Source organism: Protobothrops mucrosquamatus, unplaced genomic scaffold, assembly GCF_001527695.2.
Source record: "Protobothrops mucrosquamatus isolate PMUCROS unplaced genomic scaffold, P.Mucros_1.0 scaffold706, whole genome shotgun sequence".
In the NCBI taxonomy this organism is placed as follows: domain Eukaryota; kingdom Metazoa; phylum Chordata; class Lepidosauria; order Squamata; family Viperidae; genus Protobothrops; species Protobothrops mucrosquamatus.
Window position 1 is genome coordinate 269,891 of NW_015386987.1, and position 24,937 is coordinate 294,827.

The 24,937-nt window shown below is 34.6% G+C and overlaps 2 protein-coding genes across 2 annotated transcripts in view; one reads left to right on the top strand and one right to left on the bottom strand.

The window, feature by feature from the left end:
* Positions 1 to 18,497, bottom strand: part of PARPBP (PARP1 binding protein) — a 34,805-nt gene extending 16,308 nt beyond the window's left edge. The window contains exons 1-6 of the mRNA XM_015818228.1: positions 18,463 to 18,497; positions 13,854 to 14,007; positions 7,696 to 7,920; positions 5,910 to 6,020; positions 4,905 to 5,075; positions 2,326 to 2,480 (exon numbers count right to left, since the gene is read on the bottom strand). Of these exons, the coding sequence (XP_015673714.1) occupies positions 2,326 to 2,480; positions 4,905 to 5,075; positions 5,910 to 6,020; positions 7,696 to 7,920; positions 13,854 to 14,003 (812 nt within the window). The 5' untranslated portion in view covers positions 14,004 to 14,007; positions 18,463 to 18,497. The remainder of the gene's footprint in view (positions 1 to 2,325; positions 2,481 to 4,904; positions 5,076 to 5,909; positions 6,021 to 7,695; positions 7,921 to 13,853; positions 14,008 to 18,462) is intronic.
* Positions 18,498 to 18,972: 475 nt separating this feature from the next.
* On the top strand, positions 18,973 to 22,545 carry LOC107289469 (nucleoporin Nup37-like). The gene is made up of 3 exons (XM_015818237.1): positions 18,973 to 19,535; positions 20,089 to 20,213; positions 22,476 to 22,545. The coding sequence occupies exons 1-3, from the start codon at positions 19,380 to 19,382 to the stop codon at positions 22,543 to 22,545; spliced, it is 351 nt and encodes a 116-aa protein (XP_015673723.1). The 5' UTR covers positions 18,973 to 19,379.
* Positions 22,546 to 24,937: the final 2,392 nt, after the last annotated feature.

Consider the following 24,937-nt stretch of genomic DNA (forward strand, 5'->3'; position numbering starts at 1 on the left):
TAATCAAGGAGAGAAGCAACCTAGAACTAAGGAGAAACTTCCTGACAGTTAGAACAATTAACCAGTGGAACAACCTGCCTCCAGAAGTGGTGAATGCTCCAACACTGGAAGTTTTTAAGAAGAGACTGGACAGCCATTTGTCTGAAATGGTATAGGGTTTCCTGCCTGAGCAGGGGGTTGGACTAGATGACCTCCAAGGACCCTTCCAACTTTATTATTATTATTATTATTATTATTATTATTATTATTATTATTATTATTATTATTATTAATCACTAAGAAAAAATGCAAGTAGTAAATATTGTAATACACTGTTGCAATACTATAAAAACTATACCATGTGAACTAAAAAAAAACTATTAAATGTAAAATCACAAGGTCTAGAAATGAATTTTAGATGCCAAACGATTCCATGTATAAAATTATAATTTGAATTAAATTCTGTGACAGACAAATTTACTTTTTAAAAACATATTTTAGATGTCTTAGATTTTAGATATTTTAGATATAATCTCATAGTTTAATTAACCATTCTTCAAAAGATGGAATCAAAGGTATTTTTTCCAATAAAAAGCATATAGAATTCTTACAGCTAGTAACGAATACAGTGCTGGTGCAGTACATTTTGAAGGATTATATTATGTTCAAAGTAAATTTTAGTGTTCTTCCATTAAAGTTTGTACTGTCACATCAGGTATAACTGAGTTACACTCACTAATAATTTATACATAATGTTTAGCGTATGTCAATAATACGTGTTATTAGACTGTAAAATTGGACAGTCTTCTCATTAGCCTTTCTTTTTATTGTCACACTGCTTATTTGAAGGCACTGAAACCAGTGGCAGAATACTGCATACTAAGAAACTTTAGAGCTTTTATCTTTGTCCTGTTATCGATAAAATCTTGAAATTAATACAAACTATTTCTCCACTGAGCAAATTTATTAGAGGCTTTGTCTTCATAAAAGCAAACATGTAGAAGACAGCAGGAAGGGAAAAGCCCAAATTTATTATTTTCCTGTATATCCCAGGCATTCAGTAGTTTACTTAGACTTGTGGAATAATAACTTCTAATTTGTGGATCCAGATACATATGAAAAGCGTCTAGAAGACTGGAACAGTAATTCATTACTTGTCTGTGCCAAGTAATAGCTTATACTCAATAAATACTGGAATCATTTGAAAAAAGAAAGTGGTGAGAAATTCATTTTGACAGCTGTGACTATTCTTAACCAAGACAGATTTAACTTTTCCCATTTAGAAATATCTGATATATTTTTTCCAAGTTGGTAAATAATTAATCTTAAATAAATAGTTTTTAAAAATCCAAAATATTTGATCTTGTTAGCAGAAAAGTTAAAGTCTGTTGTTTGATAGGTGCATTGCTTTTCATTCTGTCAAATTCCATAGCAATGCATGAGTTTTCTCTTTATTAATTCCTCAACCTAAGAATGAACCATTTTGCCATATGCAGTATACTTCCCCAGCACAATGTTAAAGATCCTCTGGACTGAGTAAATGTGAGTATGATATCATCAGCATACAATTTTAATTTATATTCTGGAGTAGTTGCACCTCATTAGATCTTACTGTATCAAGTGAGCAGATGCTACAGGAGTCAGTTAACAGGAGTTTTTCCAGTTACCACCTTTCTTCTTACACTAGCTCTTGTATCTATAATATTAGAAACATCAACTTTAACCACCTATTGAGTCCCAAAATGTCCTTTTCTTTATCTCCTGCTTACCTGTTCTTACTTCCTGTACAAGGCTCATCTATTTTGCCTATCTTCTTTCTACTAACAATATTATTTTTCTCAAGGAATTAATTCTTGTTCAGTAATCTTTTCAGAACTAACCTTCACTTAACAGGCTTTCTGTTGCCACATTACCACTTTATTCAACTGTGCTTTATCAGTATTTATTTTTCAACCTTCCAAATATTCCAAACTATAAATTTATTAATCCCAACATGGAATATTAACTATAAAACAATTTGATGATAAACTACTATATGTCCCATCAATAACTACATGCAGGAGTAACATTAAGTTTGTAGCTGTTGTAATAATAGTTATAAAAGAGAGTTGAAAAAGACCAAAACAATGAAAGATTGATAGAAGTAAAAAGTAATAATTAAAGTGCTGTTTTCCACTGAATTATTTTAATTGCATTAAAAAGGACACCACATTGTAAGATTTACCCAGTTTGAAAACTAACTACTGTAATTAAGAATCGGATTTGCTTGGCTTTTCAAAGGCTAATGAGTAAAGATACATTTTAAGTTTCAAAAAATAATAGGTAAGTCTATGAGAAAAGAATTACCTTGGATCCAGATCTTCACCAATAATTTCTTCTAATTTATCAGTAAAATGAATAAACTGAAAAAGCCCCTTCACGTGACTTCTTAAAGGATCAGTTGGTGAAGGAGCGTATCCTTTTCCTCCAAGTTCTATGGCACGTATAAATGAAGTTGCCATCTAACAAGAAAAAACAAAATTTAGGTTCAGTATGTAAAATGGTAATAGAAAAGGATGGTTTTTTTAAAAACAAATTCTTTACAAAAGGGTATAAAAACTTTTACTTAATAAAAAATGCATTCATTGTATGTTGGAAACTGAAATAATGTTTGCTATGTTCTGTATGTAATCATAATAAATCAAATTTATGCCCACTTTTGCTTTTAGAGTCTTAGATTTCACTACGATGTTCCAATTTAGCTTCTGGATTTTTCTGTGGCTCTGACAATAACGAGCAAAGATCAATGTTTCTAAGACTATATCAAAAGCAGCAGGCCAAGATGATATGAACACCAGCATTTTCTGTCCCATTTCCCCCCCCTGTAAACTGCTGGGAAAAACCAGTGCATATGGAAGGTATTTCCTTTCACATGGCATATGCTCAGCATGTATAAGTCTCCAGTTGGGACTATCCATAAGACTGTGGAATAGCCGGCTCTGGGAATGAGTATATTTTATAGCCTTCTTTGTTTCTTTTACAATTAAAACAATCCAGAGAGTTTTAGTGTATCCCAGCACATATACCCACTTTTTTCTTCTTCTTTCAATAGCAATGACCATATACATTGTATAAAATTGTTCAGAAATCCCCAGTTTTCAGAAGGGGCCTTACTGTACAATAGAAATTACTGTTGGAAAATAAAATATTTTGCAAAATGTGGCTTGAATAGAAGATGCTCTTTATTACAGCCAAACAGCACAATCATACACAAGTCAAAAATAACCACTAATTATGTTATTTTAGACTGTAACCTTATATTATTTTAAAATAATGGTGAAAAGCATGGCCTTTCAGCTCACATTGAAAACTTGTAAGCATATTTGGTTATTAACCGATAGTTCTATTTTGATCCCAAAATCACATGAGAAATTGAAGCTGGGGTACAATTAAATTAAAAAAAAATAGCAGGAAAGAATTCTTTTTGAATGTCTGGGCTGGACAAGGAATTACTATTTTAAATCAGTTGATTTTTAATGGTTGTTTTAAAGTTCTTGAGATACAATGTTTTAAGTCAATACTCTGACTTATCTCCAATATATAATTGGCCAAATATATAACAGAAACACATATTAATTAGAGAACAAGGGTTTATTGCTTTAGCAGCTACCAAGATGCCTGCATCTTAACTTCAAGAGATGCAGCCATCAAGTGGAAACCAGCAATACAATTTTATAAGGTACTAAAATGAAAGTTAGTATGAGTTATATATTTGAGTTGTGAAATGTTGAATTGAAAGAAATATTGGGCCCAGATGTTAAAATATGTAGTCGAGTTCATATCATTTAAAAATTAAATTAGTTCATTGGAAAATATTATTTCATCTTTATTGCAGACCTCAAAGGAATAGTTAAAAGGGATTAGACATTAAATTTCTTACCCTGGCAAGATAAGAAATTTGAAGAATCTTTAACTGATATTATTTGATTTCTATTCTATTCTATAGTGGCTTCAAACCACTGCATATGTTAATATAATTTAAGGAAGAAATGTTATAATTAGGTATCTTAATGCAATGTTGAATTATATTCCTAAAACATATCTCATTTACAGCTTTGGTGTTTATTTAGCCTTGAATGCAACAAACACAGTAATTTTGTGTCACTATAAAGAAAACTGAAATACTTGTTTGGTGAAGCGGTTTAAAGGCATCAGGCTAGAAATGGGGAAATCATGGTTTGTAGCCCTGCCTTAGGTCCAAACTAGCTGGGTGATGTTGGGCCATTCACCTTCTCTCCCAGGAAGCAGGCAATGGCCAACCATTTTGAAATTTTATGCCAAGAAAAATGCAGGAACTTGGCCAGGCAGTTGACAGGAATCAACATGGATTTGAAGGGACAGAATACTTGCACAGTATAAAATTATCTATTTTTTTTAAAACTCTGTGTTCCAAAAATGAGAAGATGACACAGTAAGTTATGAAATGGACTGCATTTATATAGAAGCTCAATGATTGAATTAACAATAATAAATTATAGTTATAATTAAATAATTTTGTTAATTAATCTTTTTGTTATAGGTTGCTTATTTCAATCACTATAATGATTTTTTCTTCATAATACCTATATTTTTGGGTGATGTAAATATTGATAGTGTATGATCATGAAAAAGCTTTAAAATTTTAAAATAATGAAATTCAAAAAAGAAATTTTTCATTACCATATTCTATGATTATTTTATGAATAACACTATCAATTGTTTACTAAAGTAATCTTTATATGAGCCTAAAATAATATTCTATATACATTTGCTTAACTTAGAAAAAGAATCCTAAGTTAACTTTTGAGTGGAGGAATCAACAATCTAAGATTATTTTGTTACATCTATTCAATGTCAACACAAAGCAAAGCAAAGCAAAGCAAAGCAGAGCAATCTCTCATACATACCGGAAATATAGACATTTGTTTCTCCTGGGCAGCATGCTTTAGATCAGTAAAAGCCTCTCTTCCAAGTCCTCTATCAGGAATGTTTAAAATGTGAGCAAAAGCCAGATCATTTTTGGAATTAACCAGTAAGGTTAAATATGCATACAAAGTTTTCTTCACCATTAATGGCAGCTACAATTAAAACACAATCTTATCATTTTTCTTCTAGATTCGTTCAAAAAATATGATGTAACAATGTATTAGAAACTTTTTTAATAAAGTAAAATGTGATCTATATATTTTTCAAATTACTGACACTGTTCTGAAAAATGTATTTATTTATTTATTTATTTATATTTCACATTTGTTAACTGCCTATCTTCTTGGGCGGTGCACAATATAATCAGTAAAATTAAACATTAAAATCAAAATTTCAGATCAATATTAAAAACTTTAAAATTAGAAATCAACATTATAAAAATTTTATAGAAGAATTCCAAGATGGGGGATTAGCAGTTTTTAATATAGGTGGGGGGGGAGTCTTATGGGGTCAGCCAGCTGCACGGTTATGTGGGCCCATGTCCCCCACACAAGGCTATCCAGCCACGTTTTTAGATAAGAATTAGCATAAATAAGCATGCACTGACCACAATTTTATACTAATCATATATTTTTTAACCTTTACAATCTGGCATTTAGAACATTTGTATGGATCAATAAATAATGGATACTATTATTGCTAAATTGTTAACTGATTCAAAAGCCAGTAAATGTTTTGAGAACATTCCATTTTATTTCTGATCAGACTTTTAAAAACATGTTTAAAGCAGGACCCCAAAAAACATTTGGGAGTTCAATAAGTCAAAAGAATAGGGCTTTGACATTAACCATTAAAATGGGAAAAAGAGCTAGCATAATAATTAGCAAATGAAATATTTATTATGGTCATAGGTCACTATGATATAATTATCTTTCATAAGAAATTTTATAGTAGTTAGGAAATAAAATAGAAGACACAATTCTTACATCTTCCTTATCCTGGTTTATTCTTCTCGTTGGCGTGGAGGGTGCAGAATTAGTAGAATTGTTCTCGATGGTTAAATCTGCTGTTCCAGCAATAAATTCTAACAATTGTACCTTTTGCAAAGAAGAGAATTCATAATTATAGTTAGCTTGATAGTCACTTTATAAAGAGAAGCAAGTTATGGGGACCTCCTGATCCTTGCATAAATCATTGTAACTATCCCAAAAAAAGAGGTTGTTGACAGAATCCTACAATATTGGTACTTGGACCATTAGGGAAATCTTTCAGTTAACCATTGTGAATCATGCACCGTTGGTATTGAGAGCTGTCAAAATATCATTTTTAAGGCTGAAAATATAAGTAATAGACTTTACCTTTCCTTCTACATCAAGAGGTAGAATAAAGTAACAAAATTTAAGAAGATTGTACCATTTATATATTACTCTGTGGATGTTCAGATAGTAAACACAAACATTTTTCCATGCAGAGAAATTAAAATTAAAATCCTAATACTGTTTCCATTAAAGTTGATACTTTCACAAAGTACAGGTAGTCCTCAACTTACAACCACAATTAAGCCCAAAATTTATGCTGTTAAGCGAGATATCTGTTAAGTGAGTTTTGCCCCATTTTACGACCTTTCTTGCCAGTTGTTAAATGAAGCACTGCAGTTATAAAGTTAGGAACAAGGTTATTAAGTGAATCTGACTTCCCCACTGACTTTGCTTGTCAGAAGATCACAAAAAGTGATCGCATGATCCCAAGACACTGCAGTCATCATAAATATGAACCAGTTCCCAAGCATCTGAATTTTGATCATGTGATCTTGGAGATGCAACGGTCCTAAGTATGAAAAATGGTCACAAGTCACTTTTTTTCAGTGCCGTTGTAACTTCAAACAGTCATTAAACAAATTTAAGTCAAGGATTACCTGTACTCCTTAGCTAACATGTGGCTATTCAGTATTCTATATGGTATCATTTTTTGGAGATTTGCCATTCCAGAGGAAATGAAGTAATTAAATAAAGGCATATTTTATAAGCAATCAGTTTCCTTGAATTAGAAAATGAAACATTTTCCTCACTCAGCTGAATGGCTGTCCAGCAAGGAGGAATAAACTACATACATTCAACTATTATAAGTACGGTAACCATTATTGTGTATGAATACTGAGGTTATAGAGTAGCATTCCAGGAAATGTCCACTGTACTTCGCTTTTCTAAAGCTGACTTATTTTTCCATAGTGATTAACATATGTATTTGATAATGCTATATTTTCTGCATGTTTGATTAATAAGATTTTAAGTAATTTTTACAAGTGTTGCATTGTACTATGTTGGGTACAATGAATTATATAGAAAATGAATATTATATATGTGTACACATATATTAAATACATTATAAATATAATAAATAAATCTTTTGTTTAGATAAGGCATCAGCAACAGTAATTCTACAAAAAATACATCAATGCAGGAATGATCTGTAGCTCTAAGCCACATAATCTACTGTATGCTTTTGCGACTTCAAAATTATTGTTCAGGTAATTTAGCATATTTTAAATACCTTTGTTTTGGCTACATTTCTTATCAGTTTTTTAAATAAAATCAAAAAGCATGCTACTGCACTTTACAAAAATTCCTATTAACCCACACCTAAGAAGTTAGATATGACTGTTTTGACCTCGGTTTGTTAAAAATATTTCTTTACTGAAAGCTAGAAAATTTCCCTGATTTACAATTTTTATTTGATATCTGTATATTCAAATCAATAATGACACATACTTACAGAGGAGATGGATTCAATTTGCAGTCCTAGTGTCTCACATTTTATATATATATCTACAAGATCCATCATATTGCAGCGCTTTAAAAAGCTAGCATAACTATTTCTGATGTCTGCATAATTTTCAGGAGTTTTTGAATTTTCAGGTAATATGCCTAGCTTGTCAGGAACAAAGTAATTCCAAGATAGTATCACTTCACTAAGAGATGCTTTAAACTCACCACAAAGCTATAAAAAAGAAGAAAGAATTATTCAGAATGACTGTACTGATGCTTTACAGCAACATCAGTCAAGATCTAAAAATGGTTTACAAACTTAACTGTCCTGAAATGACAGAGCTATTGTGATCAGTTAACTGTTAAATTTTCCTGATATATTTTAATCATTTTCTTTATGACAGTTATAAGTGTTCTTCACTGTGAGGTCAGCTAGCAATGACAGAACCAAGCCACCCACGTGTGCACCTACATGTGTATCATTTTTTCTATCTTCTGCTTTATTCTTGTTATATTTATGATAATTCATCATGGTTCCTGCATATTACGTCTATTTGATTGGATAAATTTAACCAATGCCAAGTACTGCCTGTGAATAAAATATGCAGGAAATAGGTACTTCCGGTTTGCCATCGCAGCCGCCGCAGCCGCTGAAAGGCAAGCTCCGTCTTCCGCGTTCGGTTTCGCTCCGCTGGGGGACCCTGGAAAGGGTCGAGAGTCGCCCTGTAGGGGCGACAAGCAAGGAGGGGACCCCCGCTTGATCGTGGGAGGGCGGTAGCCCTTCCGCTCAATCCGGGGCAGCCCTCCAAACTGGCGGACGAAAGACCGGCCATAGAAATATGGCTTGTCACTAGGCTGCAGATAGTCGAAGTCACACTTACCACCAGGCACTTCTAAAGCAGGACAGATGAGATCTGAACCTCTCTTCAATCCCAAGTATTTTCTTTTCCTGTAAAAGCTGCCCAAAGCATCTTCCCCTCTGTGAGAGGGAAGGGAACTTCTATCCCACCCTCTAAGAATAGCGGTGACTGACTATTCAGGGGAGTTAAAACACTGAAAGAATAACCTTAATCTAACTGGATTTATATGCTTATAAAATTTGGGAATCAAAAGATTTCTTATCTTTACAGAAGACTTTGGTTTTTATTTACAAAAAAGGAACGGCATTGGTGACATCTTTTGGGCAAGTTTGATATTACAACTTGTTATTGTCTAAAGGAAACTTGGCTTGAAGCCCAGGCTATAGATAAAACTTTTTGAACCTTGACAAATACCAGCTGTGAGAAGCTCAGCTGTGTCCTATACCCAGTTATAAAATTATTTTCATTCTCTGACTTTAAAGCCCTCAACTTAACACACCATCAAAAGAATATGGATGAAGACCAGGAACAGATTCTTTTTATGTTGAAAGCAATACATAAACCATTCTTTCAGCTTGTGATGAAATAAGATGCTACAGAAAAGAACAAGATGTCAGCCTAGATATATAAACCCAAATTTTGACCACAATTAAAGAATCAACTATACAGAAGATAACAGAAGAAGTGGAACAATTAAATACTATGATAGAGGATTCAACTGACCAACAAATACAGTCAATGGAAAATCCAGAAAAGGGACTGACAACACTGAAAATGGAAAAGACTTTCTATATAAATCAGAAGAAATTTGAGGAGCAAGAAGAACAGACCAAAGGGAAGACAAACATATCAGGATAACTATGGGGATTTGGAATAATAGAGAGACGATTCGTTAGTCCTTCCAAAAAAATGGCGACTGGATGGTGTCTCTTATTTCAAATAATATATATAACAATAGAGGGAGATCTATTTGATGACTTAAAAGCACTGACATGAAAGGCGAGCTGGCAAAGGAAGAAAGCTAGAATAAGGCTGTAGAAAATTGGGATTTTGATTTATTAGAGAGGATTTTATATTACTAATTAAAATAGAATATACTCAAATAGACAAGATGTGTACTTTGAATACTAGATTTTGTTATGAATTGAGATAAAGAAAACTTTGGTCACCTAAAACGTGGAAGTATAAATATTAAAAGTTAAATTGGAATATTGATGGGAAATTAAAAATTAAGGAAAACAAATAAAAAGGATATTGTCTATAAAGATTGAATGTAAAAGTAATTAAAATATGTATAAGCTAAAAATGTATTGATAAATGTAATAAGCATGTTTTTACTTAGTTGATATAATAAGAACTATATTAGTTTAAATATGAGACAGTAGATTTTAAGGGGAAAAGAGAAGAACTATTTGATGTTGAAATAAGGAAAATTTTGGTCATTAAATTTAAGACATTTGGAAATTAGCTGAAAATAAGGATGTTATAAGTATTATTAACTAGATGGTGCAAGATGGTGGGAAATAGAATATACTTAAATAGATAATATATAATATCTTGAATATTATATATTATAATAGATAATATCTTGAATATTAGACTTTGTTATGAATTGAGATAAAGGAAACTTTGGTTACCTAAAACTTGGAAATTATAAATATCAAATGTTAAATTTAAATATTGATGGGAAACTAAAAATTGGGAAAAAACTAATAACAGGACATTGATTGTCTAGAAAGATTGAATGTAAAAACAACTAGGATATGTATAAGCTAAAAAATTATTGATAAATGTAATAATGCAATTTTTACTCAATTGATATAATAAGAACTGTATTAGTTCAAATATGAGACAGTAGATATTAAGGGGAAAAGAGAGGAAATATTTGATGTGGTACCTTGAAATTTGTACTAAAGATTTTTCTATGCTATTGAATTATCGATTAACCCAGCCACCACGTTGCTTTTTAAATACTTTAATGTAAAATTAGAAAATTAATAAAATACTACAAAAATATGCAGGAAATAGAAAACAAGGGAGCAAAATAGCAGAGAAGATAATGGTTGCCATTTGTTATTTCTGTTGCTTTGGTAAATGGGTAGTCTGGGCTTTGCCCATCTTCTCATAAAAGAAAAGTTGTAGTTTTTCACCAAGCAATTAAGGTTAATAATTGAATTGTCAGGCAACTAAGCCTTGGTTGTTGTGAGAAAGGTAAATCAGGGAGAATTTTCTTAAAGGACAAGATAGAAAGGAAATGTGACAGGTGAACATATAAAAGGATTGAATGTTTTTACATTATACTGGTTGTGAAATTACATTTATACAGTGTAATTATTGAATGATTTATCAGGAACAGTAATACTATAGTGCTTTGAAAGTTTCTGTGTGCTTATACTATATTATCAAATAATACTTAAGTTTCTGTTTGCTGCTTTATCCCACAGCACTTGGAGGAATTTTTGTTCCAACAAAACATTCAACTTGTTTCAAGTTTTGCTCTAAAGTTTTATTTTCTCCATTAAAATAAAAGAGATCTAAGTGTAGGTTAGTCTGCCAGTGGTTCTCAACCTTTTTAATGCCGCGACCCCCAACCGGTCGTAAGTCGAGGACTAAACCGGTCGTAAGTTGAGGACTAAACCGGTTGTAAGTCGAGGACTTTCCCTGCCTGGGAGCGCCGCGCATGCGTGGTTCCGCCCCCTGCGCCGGCCGAGGCGTAGCTGGCAAGCGGCAGAGACGGAGCAGGCCGACCACCAGCTGGCCCAGCTCAAGGGAGGTAAGGCACCCGCCGGAAAAGGGGAAAAAAATGGCGGACAGCCTTGCTTGGCGACCCCCGTGAAATGGTCAATCGACCCCAAATGGGGTCACGACCCATAGGTTGAGAACCGCTGGGACGTTTTTGGATATTAAAGTGGTTTGTTCCACATGGTATAAGATTGCAGCTTAAAGATAGTGGAATATATATTTTTTTTCACTAATGTTTCTGAAACCAGTTCTTCAAAGTGCAACAGCTAGTTAAGTTCCAATATAATTCAGGCAAAATCTTTTCTCACAAGATGAGGAATTTTCAGGGCTTAAATTTGTTTATACTGGTATTGTAAAAACAATTTAAATCCAAATAAAAATGCTGTCCAAATATCAGTTTTCATGATCAGGTGCCCACCATGACAGCATATTATTCATAGAAAGGACTGCAAGAGTTTGTGGTAGAACTCAGAAAATGTTTTGCTAGGACCATGTGCCAGCTGGCTAATTCATAAAGGAAGTTCATAAAGTTCAACAGCTTTAGTCAGTGATAGACAACAAGAATATTGTATTTCAGAAGGGTAAAATGAAGAAAAATCTACAATTCTTAAAACTTTGCAGTTCTAACATTTTGTAGTAATCATATTTTGTATCAAAGTTTAAAAATGAGTTTTTCCATAAAAGTAATTTTTTTTTTGCATGACACTGATGAATGCATTTTAAAGCTGTAACTATGGAAAAATGATTAAGTGCTTCTTTTATAGATTTTCTTCCCAATCCTTTTAAAATTTGCAGAATCTGAATATATTTTCTATATTAGTATTTCAATGCGGGTGCCTTTTTACAGTTTTGAAAGCTACATTTTCTGCAGCTATACCTGTCCTATGGAACAGAACCTCCCCAGAAAAACAAATGGCATCAAGACTTAGCTTTTCCCTCAGGCATTTGGGTCAACAGTTATGTGAGGTCTTTTTGTGATGTAGTTTTTTTCTTCTGGAGTTACTTTTTAACAAAGTGCATTTATATTGTTATGGTGGTTTTAATTTTTGTACACTGCTGTAAGAGGTGCACTTCTATAAATCGTACATTTTTTAAAATTCTTTTTTAAGTAGGTTACCAGATCATTTTGTTTATTTGGCTTCTTTATTTGGGACTTTCACTAAATATTTTATATATATTTACAGCAGCCCCCAATCTGGGGGCTGTATGCGGCCCTCAACAGCTAATAATGTGGCTCCACAATATCATAAACTTTTTAACATTATATATTTAGATACTTTAGCTATATTATATATTTTATATGGGGCTCAAGACAATTCCTCCTCACTCATTGAATCCCAGGCAAGCTAAAATATTGGATACTCATGATCCAGAGTGTCTATGTTATTCCTTAATAGATAAAATAAGCCAAAGACAGTTGAACATTTCTATAACTGCATATGGTTAACTCATATCATGGTCATATCATATTTTATGAGGCAAAGGTAATATTTATACTTGATTTGACAAACTGTGTTTGTCAGACTAACAAGTCTAGCTTTTCAGTTTAAAACATACATTATTTTACATACACTACGTTGGGAATAGAGGCATAAACAAAGATATTTAAGTTGCATTATGAAATTACAGATAAAGCTGAAAATGATTTACTTCCTACGTTTCCCTTATTTTTCCTCTGCTTACAATTTTAGAGTATAAATTCCTTTGAGCATAAAATTTCTGTGGTTGATCTCACCAGAGAAAGTAAATTTTCTTGGAAATGTTTGATGAGATACTTCATCTTTCAACTGCAAGCAGTTGAAGAGAGATTAAAGAAAAAATGATTCCAGTGTTAATAACAATTGTTTAATATATTCCTTTTCATTTCACAGATCACCATATAATGATTAAACCATCCAATAAATATTTTAAAAACCAAGCAAGTTACTGGCAGCAATTTAAAAAGTATTCTAGTCCTTGTGCACTGGTTGCCCCCAATGCCATGAGTTATATTTCTAACTGTCTAAAACCCAGAGGTTAATTGTGTTTCCCTTGGGAAAGTATTCCATAATTGGAACTCAACACTAAAACATTCCTACTTGGACTGAAAGTGAATGACCAACCTAAAACCTATTGAATTTCCCCTAATGATTTTGGGTCTTCCAGACATACATCCTAACTACTATATAACATTGTCTCTCTATGTAACAGAAAACGTGTTCTTCGTTCAGATGTTTGTGAGGTTTGAATGTGCATACCCACCCTTTTTGCCATAAACATAAGAACTATGCTTTCTTATTTAAACAAAGAACTTATTATAGCAAATTTAGGAACTGCAGTTTGTTTGAAGCCTAAGTGATGTACAAACTAAGATATTAAATTAACTTTTTAGGAGGCAGCTAATCAAAGCAAATAACAAGATTTTGATGAATCCTTTAGTAGTTTTTCAAAATAAAATATTTTTCTATTCCCAAATATCAGAATAATGAACAAAATATTATTAAGATACCCTTCAAACATGTTTGGATGACTTATGGACCCATTGACCCGTTGTAAAATGCCCCTGAAATCAATATGTATTAACCTTCTTATTGATTTCAGCAACAGATAAGTGCAAAGCCATCAGCATGCAATCTGCTCCACACACTGTAGTCCTTTCTGAATCTGAAAATAAGCGCCAATTTCTTCGGAAACATTTAATCATATTCCAAATGCTTTGCTGAAGAGGAGTCATTATCCTAAATAAAAATAAAATAAAATGTTAAAATTGTACAACTTGCAAATATTAAGAATTTATTATGGCTTCTATAAGGAAGACAGCAGCAATGGAAGGAAATGCAAAAGTTCAAAATACAAAATGGGACAGGAAGCAAAACTAAAGACAACCTAAAATGGGTTATCAAGTTAACTGTGGCAAAAGAACATAGTGGGGGAAAGTATTAGACTTAAATATAAGATAGAATCCAATCTGGGCACTGCAGTTCAAGATTTTTGAAAAACTGGCTTTGAAGTTGAATATCAAAGATGATAAAGTAAGATCTCCCACTTGGGTCTCTTCATGTACTTGGCCTATAATTCCCATCAATTCTAGCTAAAGTAACCATTAGTCAGTCATCACTATGTTTAACATTTAGAAAATGAATCATAAGCAGAAAACAATGTAACTGAGAACAGGAAGCTTAATGATAGGGCAGCACAGGGGAAAATAGTTTATATTTGACATATGATACATAGAATCAGCATAGGAATTCAAAAAATTATAAATAAATTATTCCTTGACAAATGTATTTATCGTCTAAATTAATTATATGAATAGGGCTCACTTTTAAAGTCTTAACCATTTATTTCTGTTTATAGAGTCGGAACAATTTCAGGCAGTTTATTTCATAAAAGCATAAAAATAGCATAAAAGTAATATAAAACAAAGCCCTGCAATAATACAGTCTGTACAGCAGTGACCATTAATTGCCAAAGCCTAGTTTGCCAGGCATTTTCTTTACTTAATTTATATACCTCCCATTCTTAAAAGTTTTGGACAGTCAACAATTAAGATCAACATAAAAAGCATCCTCTCAAAAATAAGAAACCCACCCACACTATAAACAAGACTGACATTCAATTAAAAATATACACAATCATGTGGTCACCATATTCCAGTCTTCACTGATAAAATGCCCGCCTCCTGTGCTAGATGGAATAACCAGGTCTTAATTGCTCTCCTGGAAACCAGGAAGGCAGCAGCAGACTGGACCTTCATGGGATTGAAATTTCAATTAGGACAGCAATTGAAAAAGCATACTTCTGAGGCCCATTAGATGACAATCTCATATTACCTCATAAAATTATAAGGTCATGTTTTGTGAGATTACCAAGATACTCTCAAGCTTGTGACATCTGATGATGTGGACAGCAACCTCGGTGCAAAGGATCCATTACTTATAATTATGCCCTTCTTGGCTTGTAAACATGGCCAGAGAGGATATGAACTGGGCATGGAAGTTAAACATCTCGAGAGAGAAAATGATGCCACAGGCCTTAAAAGAAGCAGTAGGTCTCCCCACCAATCCAAAAGCCATCACTTGAACCTACCCATCTTAATGATAATTTAATTTTTTAAAGCCTGGCACAAGCATATGATCTTACTTCAGCACCATGCTATTGAAATGCTCACAAACATCCTGCTTTGTAATCTAATCTTTTCCAGTATAGATTTCCAACTGAAAATTCTGAAGTCTCTCATATGTTCCTTCATCCTCTTTTTGAAGATGATGACAATATTTGCTCTCCTCCAGCCTCACCTCCAAGAATTCCTGAGACAAGTTTAGCAAATGTTCCCATTAGTTTCTTTAGTATTGTAGGGTGCAATCATCTGACATTTTTAGTTCTTTAAATTGTCTAAGTTCTCTCTTACCCTTTGCCTCACTGAGGCTGGAGTTCTCTCCTTCCCCATTGACCTAATAAGAAGCAGCTAGGGCTCCATTTCCCTTCTGAGACAAGATAATCATAAAATAGCAATAGCACTTAGACTTATATACTGCTTCACTGAGCTTTACAGCCCTCTCTAAGTCGTTTAGTCAGCATATTGCTCTCAACGATCTGGGTCCTCATTTTACCAATCTCGGAAGGATGGAAGGCTGTGTCAATCTTGAATTGGTGAGAATCGAACTACCGGCAGTCAGCAGAATTATACTGCCTTCTAACCACTGCGCCACCACGGCTCTTGGGGACAGAATAGGAGCAATTCTGATCTCTTTTTCTTCTTCATAGACCTACACCCACCTTGACTTTTAACTTCTAATGTGCCTGAAGAATACATTTTAAGTTACTTTTGTTTTTTGTCAAGTGAGCTCTCTATGTCGCTATATAGATGAGTAGTCACAGGAGTCTCCTAGATTCACAATTCTTATTAGAGCAGGAAGTAAAGTTTGCAGTCAGAGGAATCTTTGGTCAGCTTCACCATATTTGCCAGTTTTGACCTTTCCTGGACTAGTTGACACTGAACACAATGACTTATGCCCTTGATATCTCCTAGTACCTAGTTTGACTACCATCATTTTCTCCACATGTTTATCCTGAAAATAACCTAAAAGCTACAGCTAGCACCGAATCCACTTACCACTGAATAATGATAAACCATACAGCTTAGCAAAGTAACGCTTATGTTGTGAGAGCTATATTGGCTTAGATTAGGCTTTTGGGTCCATTTCAGACTGCTGGCTATTACCTATAAAACCTTCTATATATTGGTTCTTTGCCACCTTCAGGGCCATATTCCCAATACTTCCGAGTTAAAAGAGAGCACCGCAGGCACTTATTTCCAAGACACCAGTGTGCACTGGTGGATTTCTTGGTGGCAGGCGGTTTATATCTCTAGGTCAAAATTATACCTTATCTGTTAATAGAAAGAGTAAAAAGGTGCTCTTTTATAAAGAACCATAATTAGGCTAATAGGGATTTTTTATCAATACATTTAATTTAGTATTGGTGCTGCTCATTTTATCACTGTAAGCCACCTAGGTCTGTGAATAGGCATTTTCCAAATGAATGAATAGCTAAAAAAATTAGACAATGATCAAATAATCTGTTACCTCTGGATCAATACGAACTTGGATTGAGAGTCAAGTAACAGCATAAAGTTTACCAAATAGTTTTTATCAATTAAATAATTGTCTACTATACTGAATGAAAGGCCAAAAGACAAGGAAGGAAGAAGATTAGATTACCTTTATTGTCATTTTTTCCTGTGAGCACAATAGCACACATTAAAAAAATGAAATTTAGTTGCTTCCTCTAAAAGTGTACACATACATAACACACATTTAAAACATACTATATACTACGTATGTATAGACCTACACCCTTACATATAAGTAACATATAAATATTAATCACTTTCCTTCTTGAATACATAACGGGAGGAAGCTTTAGAGTTCACAAGGTTAATACTATATGGAACAAAGCTGTAACTGAATCTGGGTGTTCAGTTTCGGATACCACGGAGCCTCCTCCCAGAAGGTAACAAGGAAAACAGGTCGTGAAGAGGATGAGTAGTGTCCAAGACAATCTTGCGGACCCTGCTCAAGCATTGCTTATGTGCTATGTCCTGGATGGAAGGGAGGGAACTGCTAATGATCTTTTCAGCCATCCTCACCACTCTCTGCATTGCCTTCCTGTCTGAAGCAGTGATGCTTCTAAACCAGACTGTGATGCTGTATGACAGGATGCTTTCAATCGTCCCTCTGTAGAAAGTGGTAAGGATAGGGGAAGATGTGCTTTTTCTCATGCAACGCAGAAAATGCAGGCGCTGCTGTGCCCACTTCACCAGTGTCTCACTGTTAAGTGACCAAGCCAGCCTATTTGTTAACTGCACACCCAGGAATTTGATGCTGGTAACCATCTCCACAAGAACTTCATCTTAGCAAAACAGAGCAGCCTACTAGAGGACAAAAATCCTTCTTAGCATATCTGTTACTCATCTCACATTAGTCTCTAATAAGGCACTAAAATTAAAAACTGAAACTGAACTAAAAAGCAATAATTAAAGCAATCCAAATTTCTTTTATTTTGCAAAGCTTCACCTATTCTATACTTATTTGATTGAATTTCAGCACTGACTTCACCCAATACAGCAAAATTACATTTACACAGCAACCTAAGCCATTTTTTTTTTACTGTTGTGTGTAACCCAAGAGCTTATGACAATGTGTTGGATAAGCCCACATGGCAACAATATACCAAGGTTAAGCACATTTTTCTTACTGTCTTTTCAGCCAGCCAGTATAGCTGTTCCTTGAAGACCACTTTGCTAATTTAACCACAGGTAAGTGAACCTGCAATTATCCAACGAAGATAAAAACAATTTTATACGAAGTCGACTTCTTTGCATAAGGCATTGCCACGAGCACGAGCGTAGCCAAATTTTAAAATGTTAGAAAAATCTAGGAAGCAAAGTATTCGATGGCTCTTAGTTATGATGGCTCTATAATTAGTGGAAGAGATCGCTACAATCATGCTCTGCCTGCGGGCTCTACCGACCCAATTCGTTGCTGAAGTTTTTTCCCGGTTGCTCCATCAGGACTCGAGTATATTTTTTAGATGCCTGCAGGTCTATGCTTATACAGACTATTCGGATTCTTATCAAAAGAGTTAGACTCGGTGTAAGAGCAAAGCAGAACACCATCCCTCTCCCTTACTTGTGGGCCACACTCACGTCCCCAGTGCGCTTTGCTCCCAGCGTCCTCGCCTCCCTCAAACTCACCGCACCGTCAAAAACCAGAACCTTTTAACTCCAGCAGCCGCTTGTGGCGGTTCATTTTTAAATGCTTCGCCATCAGCCAATTGGAAAGCGGCAGCCTCATGCGACCCGGAAGTGCTTTTCCACGGGGTGGGAGAGTGAAGTTATTCGGAAGTGCTCCGTTCTGGCGACGCTATCCGCGGGGATTTGATGGGTAAAACCGATTGTGGAGAAAGTTGTTTTTGGTTGGGGTGTGTGTGTGCGCTCGACAGTATCTTTTTGCCAAGTAAATCTAGGCCTGTGGAAGAAGAGGCCTGTTCCTCTTAGGTCAGGGGTAGGCAACCTCGGCTCTTTTATGACTCATGGACTTCAACTCCCAGAATTCCTGAGCCAGCTTAGCTGGCTCAGGAATTCTGGGAGTTGAAGTCCATGAGTCATAAAAGAGCCGAGGTTGCCTACCCCTGTCTTAGGTGAGGAACGAGCTGTATGGGGCGAGGCTGTTGCATACAGAAGTACTCGCTTCAGCCCGCTGTCTTCCAAGCCTGCCTTCCCCCGGGACTTTTGGGGTGATCTGTGCACGGCCAAGCCGAGCTCAGTAGATGCCGGTGAACTGCTAACCAAGAGTTTAGCTAATACAATCCGTTCCACAATGTCTGATTTTGCCATCTCTTGCTTCCTTTACTATGCACTGGTTGCACTGGTTGAAATGTAGCTTCAAATATTTAAGGACTTATAGTAAAATGGAACAATTAAGCTACCAAAGCTGCAGTTTCTCAGATTAAGTTCTTAGCTGAAAATGTGCATGTAGAATTCAGCATTTAGAATGCCTTTCTTACCCAACTACAGAAAGAATTCTTCTGGTTCCTTCTACCAAAGATGAAGCAGGAAGCTTTCCGAACAGCAGCCTATACTGTGGAATGTAAGGATTATGTGCATGTGGTAGAATTCAATCCATTTGACTGTGGCACTGCAGAATCACTCATTGCATATGGCGGCAATAATTACGTAGTTGTCGGGACTTGCAGATTCCAGGTTAGTATACATTATAATGTTTACATTTATGTAAAAGTGTTAACTTGGAAGCAAAGACTACATTTTGAGCTACATCTGAAATTTGAGGAAAGAGCTTTTGAAACTCAATGGAGAAGATATACATAAAACAGAAGTTTCCAAAGGATCATTGGTAAATCCATTGCAGAAGAATCAACAAAGTATTGCACGGTTTAAAGATTAATATATGTAATAAGACATAAGCTTTGGAAGACTGCAGTTCATTTCAGCAATTATCCTAAATTCCCCAGGAGACTCAATAACTTTTTAAACCCAGCAATCAGTTTTCTTTCAGAGTTACTGTGTATATACATACAAGGATACAAGTATTCAGTGAAATATGTATGTCTACTTAGAATGGTATCCTTTTTTATTTCAATGGGAGTTATTCCCAGACCTGATTGCAGCATTTACTTAATTTTGTTTGCAAGGGAAAAGGGTATGCAAGGGTCTTATCATGGCAAGGAGGTAGGTTTGATTTGAATAACTTTCTCATTTGTTATGAAGCATATCAAAATATTACATGCATCTTTAGGAAGAAGATACAGCAGTGGAAGGAATACAGTATAAAACTCTCAGGACTTTTCAACATGAAAGCAGAGTTGATGCCATTGTGTGGAGCCCAGAAACTAGACTGGATGCTGTACCTCCCCATATAAGGTAATATGCCTAATAAAAACTTAAAGATAGCAGGATTTTATTTGTTTTAATATTAATTACATATCGTGCCTTTTGTCTGGGAGTTCAAGACCAAATACATAGTGGATCCCTCCTAATTATATCTCTTCCCCCCCCCCCCCCAGCAATCTTTTAAGGTGGATTGGGCTGAGAAAATGACAACTCATAGTTACATAGGGAGTTCAGTACAGGCAGTCCTCAACTTACAGCCATTTGTTAAGAGTCCAAAGATATACCGGCATTGAAAAAAAGTGACTTATGACCGTTTTCACATCACAGCAGTCGCAGCATCCCTATGGTCACGTGACTGAAATTTGGGCGCTTGGTAGTTACAGTGTCCTGGGGTCCCCTGATCCCCTTTTACACTCTTTTGACAACAAAGTCAGTGGGGAAGCCAGATTCACTTAACCCTGTTACTAACTTAACAAATGCAGTGATTCACTTAACAACTGTGGCAAGACAAGTCGTAAAATGGGGCAAAACAATTGTCTTGCTTAGCAATGGAAATTTGGTCACTTGTGGTCATAATTCAAGAACTACCTGTATTAAGTCCAACATTTTAACCACAATCTTGATTCTCCATATTATACTGAAGTTTGGTATTTTGAAGTATGAACCTATGCAATTTTACCAATAAGTAAAATTCTACTAAAGAGAGTTTTCTCCATGACTACTGAACGTTTAGTTTATAAGTGGATCTTTACTATAAAACAATACCCTGTATCGAGCTCAATTCTGTGTTAGTATAATGACATCCTGGAACATAATAATACTGGGTCAATCTGAAAGCATATTTTGCTCAGAATTTTGTTTTTAAAGCAGCCAATCTACTATCTTAAGAAATTTGGAAGTAAAATTATTTTTGTGCCATCAAGTCAATGTCAGTTGACAACTTAGTCATTCAGGTCTTCCAGTAGTGCATTCACTGTAATCTACTTTGCTTGTAACAGAACAGAATAACAGTTGGAAGGGACCTTGGAGGTCTTCTAGTCCAACCCCCTGGTCAGGCAGGAAACACTATACCATTTCAGAAAAATAGTTGTCCAATCTCTTCTTAAAAACTTCCAGTGTTGGTTAAAAACTTCCTTGTGGTCATCTTCTTTTTCTCCTTCCTTCCAACTTTGCAGAATGTGTCCAAAATATGAGAATTTGGGGTTAATTATCTGTTCCTCAAATGAGAACTCTATTTTGTTCTAGGATTCTTTTCTGGGATGTCAGTGGTATTCTCATGATTCTTCTATGTTTTTTGAATACTTTCCTTGCTATTTTACCAAGTACTAATCTGCTATTTCTTAATTGCTAATTCCTTTTCTCTTGATAGTTGATCCTAAAATGTAGAAGATATTTCCTCTTTAATATTTTTATTGTCAATTTCAAGGATGATTTCTTTATCTGTTTTCATTAATTTGGTCTTACTTATATTTAATATAAATTAGAGTAGTTCATCAGTACTACAGTTATTCACGTTTCTTTTTCCAATTTTAAAACCATGCTTATTCCAAACCAGCTTCCCTCAATATATATTCAGGTTGAATAGGTATAGGTTGAATTAATAAGAGGAGAATATATAGCCATTTCTTACTTCTTTCTTGACTTTGAACCAGTCTGTTTTGCCATTTCTGTCTGAACTGTGGATTCTTTAATATGTATAGGTTTTGAATAAGAACAGTTAGATATTCTGGGATTCTAATTTTCAAAAGCACATTTCATAGCTTTATCTTATTTATTTGGTCAATATAATTGAAGCCCTGACTAAAATCAGCGAAACACATATTTGCTTCTGTTTGGTATTCTTTGTCTTTCTTAATTATCCAGTGTGTATTAGCAGTATGTATCAGCAATGGTGTCTCTTGACTTTTCTAACTTGCATGTTTAGTTATGATCTTATGATCCAGCCTCATCATAAGTACTATTAGTACTCATAAAGATCCTCACCTCTTCCTCAGCATATGGAGTACCATCTGACCTGAGCGCCCTTCTAGAACGTCTAGAACTATATTATCAATCATTTTATACTGTCCGTGGAGTTTCTTGGTAAATACAAGAAATGGTTTACCATTATTTTCTCTTATGCAGTATGAAGTTATGTCTTTGCCGTTGTCTACAAAGTGATCATATATCTCCAGCATCTTCCTGTATTGCTGCCTCCTTGCTTTAGCTTTACAGTGGGATGGCCTTCGAGCCTTGAGTGACCCTGATGGGATTATATACTTTTGGCTTTTATACTTTGCTCATATCTGTTAGGAAGAACCCTCTTCATGATAAAGCACTACATTTGCACTCTCGTGTGCTTAAGCAACTGTCATTAATATAACAAAACAGGAATATTTCATACAAGAAATATTGAAAAATACAGTGTAATGCTACTTTATCTTAATCATTGAATGATTTAAAAATCTGCCCAGAAAAGTTTAAGCATTAATTTTGGCAATAAAACAGATTGGATAGAGGGATTCTGTGAAAGTACCTTATTTTCATAAGCCTCTTAGTTCATCACTGACACTAAACTCCTGCTGCTGTCAGTTTAAAAGGGCAGAAGCTGTTGTTTCTTATATGCTATGTGCATAGACAGTCCAGAAATACAGAGCTGTGACTTCCCTAGGATTATCACTTTTTTTAATTAATCGAAGACAATGAAACTTTTAAGAAAGTAAATACATAACAGCAGTGAAACCCAAGTAGGCACCAGTGTCAATGTCTTCTTAAATAAAGCATGCTTTTCAAATAATAAACTCCTATGAATCTTATCCATTTTGTAACTTATCAGTTGCCTGAGAAGTAGAAAATAAAATTAGCCATAACTAAAGCTCAAATCCAACAGCAAAATGCAGTGCCATATGGAACATATAAACAGCTATCTTCTGCCTCAAATGGCAATAAAATATGTATGTTAGTCCTAAATAATGACTTGCAGATTTCATAATTTGTATTTCCAAATCAAATTGTTATTTACTATTTTGTGTCAAGATGCATTTTTATATCATCCCCATATATTTTTTTGGGTGTATCATTTTATCATATATCTTGAGCAGGAAAGAAAATGCCTTCTCTCTATAGATGATAAATGTTATGCGGTATGCTTTTTTCACTGAAGAACAAGTAAAAACACTTTAAGTAAATAATTACAGACTACCTGCTTTGCTGTGATCTGTTATGCATATATATAGGTAGACCCTGTTTACCAACTGCCTCATTTAGCAATCATTCAAAGTAACATTGATGTAAAAATACATTTTTATGATCAATTCTCACATTTATGACCATTACAGCATGCCACAGTCATGTGATCACTAATCACGTGCTTCCCACTCAGCTTGGAACAATCAGTTAATGTAGAATGTAGAAGTCAAATTACAAGTTTTGGCCACATGATGTTTTGTTTAATGACTACAGTGACTTGGTGACCAAAGGGGAAGTGGTCATAAGCCCATCGTCATATACCAAGATGGTTGGCCAATTGTGGTTGCTAAACAAGGACTACCTATATTGCAGAAGTTTAATAATTAAANCGAACTACCGGCAGTCAGCAGAATTATACTGCCTTCTAACCACTGCGCCACCACGGCTCTTGGGGACAGAATAGGAGCAATTCTGATCTCTTTTTCTTCTTCATAGACCTACACCCACCTTGACTTTTAACTTCTAATGTGCCTGAAGAATACATTTTAAGTTACTTTTGTTTTTTGTCAAGTGAGCTCTCTATGTCGCCATATAGATGAGTAGTCACAGGAGTCTCCTAGATTCACAATTCTTATTAGAGCAGGAAGTAAAGTTTGCAGTCAGAGGAATCTTTGGTCAGCTTCACCATATTTGCCAGTTTTGACCTTTCCTGGACTAGTTGACACTGAACACAATGACTTATGCCCTTGATATCTCCTAGTACCTAGTTTGACTACCATCATTTTCTCCACATGTTTATCCTGAAAATAACCTAAAAGCTACAGCTAGCACAGAATCCACTTACCACTGAATAATGATAAACCATACAGCTTAGCAAAGTAACGCTTATGTTGTGAGAGCTATATTGGCTTAGATTAGGCTTTTGGGTCCATTTCAGACTGCTGGCTATTACCTATAAAACCTTCTATATATTGGTTCTTTGCCACCTTCAGGGCCATATTCCCAATACTTCCGAGTTAAAAGAGAGCACCGCAGGCACTTATTTCCAAGACACCAGTGTGCACTGGTGGATTTCTTGGTGGCAGGCGGTTTATATCTCTAGGTCAAAATTATACCTTATCTGTTAATAGAAAGAGTAAAAAGGTGCTCTTTTATAAAGAACCATAATTAGGCTAATAGGGATTTTTTATCAATACATTTAATTTAGTATTGTTGCTGCTCATTTTATCACTGTAAGCCACCTAGGTCTGTGAATAGGCATTTTCCAAATGAATGAATAGCTAAAAAAATTAGACAATGATCAAATAATCTGTTACCTCTGGATCAATACGAACTTGGATTGAGAGTCAAGTGACAGGATAAAGTTTACCAAATAGTTTTTATCAATTAAATAATTGTCTACTATACTGAATGAAAGGCCAAAAGACAAGGAAGGAAGAAGATTAGATTAGATAACCTTTATTGTCATTTTTTCCTGTGAGCACAATAGCACACATTAAAAAAATGAAATTTAGTTGCTTCCTCTAAATGTGTACACATACATAACACACATTTAAAACATACTATATACTACGTTGTATAGACCT

Excerpts from the sequence above, each read along its gene's own strand:
- LOC107289469 (XM_015818237.1), top strand. The coding sequence starts at position 19,380 with ATGAAGCAGGAAGCTTTCCGAACAGCAGCCTATACTGTGGAATGTAAG. Across the intron at positions 19,536-20,088 it reads TCGGGACTTGCAGATTCCAG|GAAGAAGATACAGCAGTGGA; the intron begins GTTAGTATACAT and ends ATGCATCTTTAG. Across the intron at positions 20,214-22,475 it reads GCTGTACCTCCCCATATAAG|GAAGAACCCTCTTCATGATA; the intron begins GTAATATGCCTA and ends CATATCTGTTAG.